The 3,956-nt window shown below is 33.1% G+C and overlaps 1 protein-coding gene and 1 pseudogene across 1 annotated transcript in view; both read right to left on the reverse strand.

The window, feature by feature from the left end:
• Positions 1-891: 891 nt before the first annotated feature.
• LOC109586885 (tyrosine-protein kinase SRK3-like) lies at positions 892-2,299 on the reverse strand (annotated as a pseudogene).
• An 809-nt stretch (positions 2,300-3,108) lies between these two features.
• The window catches only part of LOC100636127 (uncharacterized), a 1,570-nt gene continuing 722 nt past the window's right edge, over positions 3,109-3,956 (reverse strand). Inside the window, exons 4-6 of the mRNA XM_020003109.1 lie at positions 3,365-3,876; positions 3,241-3,322; positions 3,109-3,191 (exon numbers count right to left, since the gene is read on the reverse strand). Of these exons, the coding sequence (XP_019858668.1) occupies positions 3,109-3,191; positions 3,241-3,322; positions 3,365-3,876 (677 nt within the window). The remainder of the gene's footprint in view (positions 3,192-3,240; positions 3,323-3,364; positions 3,877-3,956) is intronic.

The following is a 3,956-nucleotide window of genomic DNA, read 5'->3' on the forward strand; positions in this document are numbered from 1 at the left end:
GTCACAATTTTTAAAGTCAGTTTTGATAAATTACAGTGGATTATGATGAGGAGAAAGAGTGCATCTTGACAGTATTTTTGCCAATTTCTTCAAATATAAAGTGTATATCTATCACAATTTATCAGCTCAATTATTATTTTGTATGAAATTCCTTTTTCATAGAAATTGTACCATGCATTTTGTTGGTTTATACATCAACATATATATTTTTTGTGATCTTTGTGCATGCACACTCTCCACCTTTTCCCTTATCCATCTCTCCTCCTCTCTCTCTACAGTCCTTACAATAGCAGTTGCTAATGAACATCCAGTTATTACACTACCAACTGATCATATTAAGATATTATCCAGTACATGGCCTGATTCATCACCAGGTGTTACTTATCATTATCATTGGAGGAGATTGTTTGGTCCTAAGAAGGGAAACCTCAATGGAGTCAATGATAAAACCATCTCATTGAGTCACGTATGTTATAGGGAAGGAGGGAATAAGAGATTAGAAACACATGTAACGTACATGTTACATCTAACATATGTGACTATGTGTATGTATGCCTCTTTTGCTTAATTTCAATCATAATGCTTTCACAAAAATAATTATTAAATTTTGAAACAACGAAACAATGATGAAAGGTAAAATAGAAATAACTTGGGGTCTAATACCTTAGGTTGTATAATTACATGTACAATTACAATTGTACATGTACCAACAAAATGTTATAGTACCATGTAAGCATGCCCCTGTCACCTATTTTCAGTACTTCACATGCTACATGTACATGTTGACCTGTCATGTTCACTTTGAATTTGACATTGACAAATGACATTGTGCATAAATGACCTGAGGCTACATGAGTCCCAGGTTGTAGTAACTTTATGTAAATGTATATTATTAAGTATCGTGAGTATCATAAGTGATAAGTACATCAAAGATATCCTTAAATTTGGGCCTCTCCTCATCATTATGTTTCCAGCAGTTTATCATAAGTTGTTTAAATGGTTCAGGACAATCTCGGGGTATGAGCATAAGATAACCTTCTGATACTAATTCCCCTACTTCTTTATCAGTCATGCCAGGATATGGTAGATCTTCTTTAGTAACGATTTCCCATAGTAATATACCAAATGACCAAACATCAGATTTAATACTTAGTCATTCTGCAGTATATCCTTCAGGTGCTGTCCATCTGTAAGCTAGTACATTACATTTCTTAATGCTGTAGTATTCATTGCCATTGAGGTGTTGGGCAAGATGAAAGTTTGCTATCTTGACAGTGTTATGATCTCCTAATAGTATATTTTCTGCTCTTAGATCACAATGAATGTAATCTTGTTCTCCTAGATACATCATACCATCAGTAACTTGTATAGCAATATCTACCAACTCTGCTGGTGTAGGATTATTTGTAATTAGGAATTCTTTGAGATTTTCATTCATTGGCTCTGTTACAATATAAAAAGGATAGTCTTCAGTACAAGCACCATATAGACTGATGATGTTCTTATGATTAATTTTTAGCAACATATTTACCTCCTTAATGAATGTTTCTTGTGTAATATTTGTTGCTATATTTGTCTTAATTATAACTGTCCCTTTACCTTTCCAATTACCTTTCCCTGTCTCTCCAAACTGTCTTACACTTATGCATTGTTCAAATTTGATTGATGACTTATTAATTTCCAACTCTTTATCCATTGCAATGGGTATGTTTACTTGTTTAGGTATAGGAACCGTTAGTGAGCAGGCCAGACCATCAGCTTTCATCATGTAGTGATGTACCAGGTCATTGAGTGAGTCAAACTGGACACGAGGGAATATATGATGCTTATAAAACTCACTGTATATGCAATAGTGCCTGATAGTAGCTCCACCATTAAGTGAGAGGGAATAATGGTGTCCAGGTTTGCTTCTTTCACTATCTCTAATTAGGAAAGTACCTGCTTGAGTGCCTGCTTGACTCAGTCTCTCCTCTGCTTCATCACAACTCACTTTATGATAGTAGATGTATTTGTAGTACCTATTGTTAATTAATAAAAAATCCTTTAACTTTAGAATTTTTTTACATTGGCGAGTATTTTTGTTCAATTGGTATTATATAATTAATTGGTATGTTGCCTTTATTGCCTGTATGAAGTGAATGCATATACCACCAATCATTATCTTCATGATATTTAACTACTTTAAGTACTTCTCCTGTAAAAGTACATTATTGGGTAATAATCATTTCTTTATTGTTGCCAAACCTTTTTTGAAAGTTAAGTTATCCAAGGTTTGTGCTTCAAAATTATAATTAGCTACAAATACTGTATAAAAAGTTTTATTAAACAAGCATGCACCATACATGTTTATTTACATTTATCCTTTGTGATCAATTCCCTCAATGATTGTAATAGAGTAGGATCTTTAGTAATTTTTAGCATAAAATATTCTGCTTTTTCATCATCATCAAGGAGAGCAGGTAGGAGGGATAATCCTTCCTTTGTCACTGCAAACTGAAACAAGTAAAGTAATTCTACTCTTGAGTATCCAATGTATATCATTGGAACAGCACTCTTCTGTCCACTCTCCAGTGATTGTACCTCATGTCCATTTGTACTTAACTGAAGTAGTTCACCCTTTTTGAATGAAATAGTTGTTTCATTATAATCATCTTGAGCTTCACAGATAGATCCATTGGATGATAGCACTGTCTGTGTGGATTTCACTTCTTTATCTATTGATGTCTGATTAGAATATTAATAAAGATATATACTTACTGCAAGGTTTCATTTCAAGCAGTTGCACACTAATAGATGATATACTTTCCTGCAGTTCCTTAATTTCTTTTTCATTGTCTTGTAGTACTTCCTTTCGACCTGTTTTAAAGTACATGTATTATGTCATTAGAAGCTAATGAAGCATGTATATACTTATTCTGATCCTTAGAGTAGATTGTAAATGTTCATTTTCTTTTAGTAACATTCGCTTTTTTGTGCTTGCAGCCTTTTCTCTTTTCATTTGTTTGATTTTAGATTTAAAACCTTTATAATTATAATTACAATAATGCAAAATTTTTGCTATACCTGATGCTTGCATGCTACTATTGATAAATCCTAAAATTATTATAACTAATGATTATAATGTAATGTAATGTCCTTACCTTGTTTCTGTTTTAAAGGTATAAGTTGTGCTACTTGATCATCAAGGAGACCTGTACATACATTGATTTAATTTTATAAGCAAAATAATGTATCTCATACTTTCTTTGTCATTGAGGCATGGATTTATCTTTATTAATTCTCCTTCATGCATTTCAATTTCCTCTGCAACAATCTTTAGCTCCTATTATATTCATATAGATAGATTCATAACTGGTATATATACTTTGTTCCTGATGGTCCTATCATATACCTTGCAGTGTCCTATTTTCAATTGCATCAAAGCAAATTCTTCTTGCAGCACAGTAAGATTATCACGAGCCCTCAATTGCAAAGCATTCATTAGATGAGTAGGAGCACCACAAATGATAATGATGGAGTTCCCTTTATGCATGCTTTTGACTATGATCCTTCTGCTCAATCCTTTGAATACTTTCTCCATTAAACGACGAATATCATTCAATAAGTGCTCAGCAGGATCCCAGTCTAGAACAAACTCAATTGTTTCACAAATGAGAAAATCACTCATTGAAAGCTTTTTATCGAGCAAGAATTGAAGCTTAAGTTTGTGACAAAGCTCATCAAGTGTTGTACTATAATCAGATATCAATGGATTAGCTTCTGTTATGCTATAAAAGCTGACCACTTCCTTTACTGGTGCAATATTGATGACATTGCATTTGGTTTTAACAACTTTCATGACATCTTTCACTGAAGCAGCAGAGGTTAGGTTAGGACCTAGCTCAGGATAGCAATCATCAAGAAATTCTATGAAATCTTCAAGTTGGTTCACTCTGATGGTGTGAGATACCAGTCGA

The sequence above is a fragment of the Amphimedon queenslandica genome, unplaced genomic scaffold, assembly GCF_000090795.2.
Source record: "Amphimedon queenslandica unplaced genomic scaffold, v1.1 AMPQUscaffold_12755, whole genome shotgun sequence".
Taxonomy (NCBI): Eukaryota; Metazoa; Porifera; class Demospongiae; order Haplosclerida; family Niphatidae; genus Amphimedon; species Amphimedon queenslandica.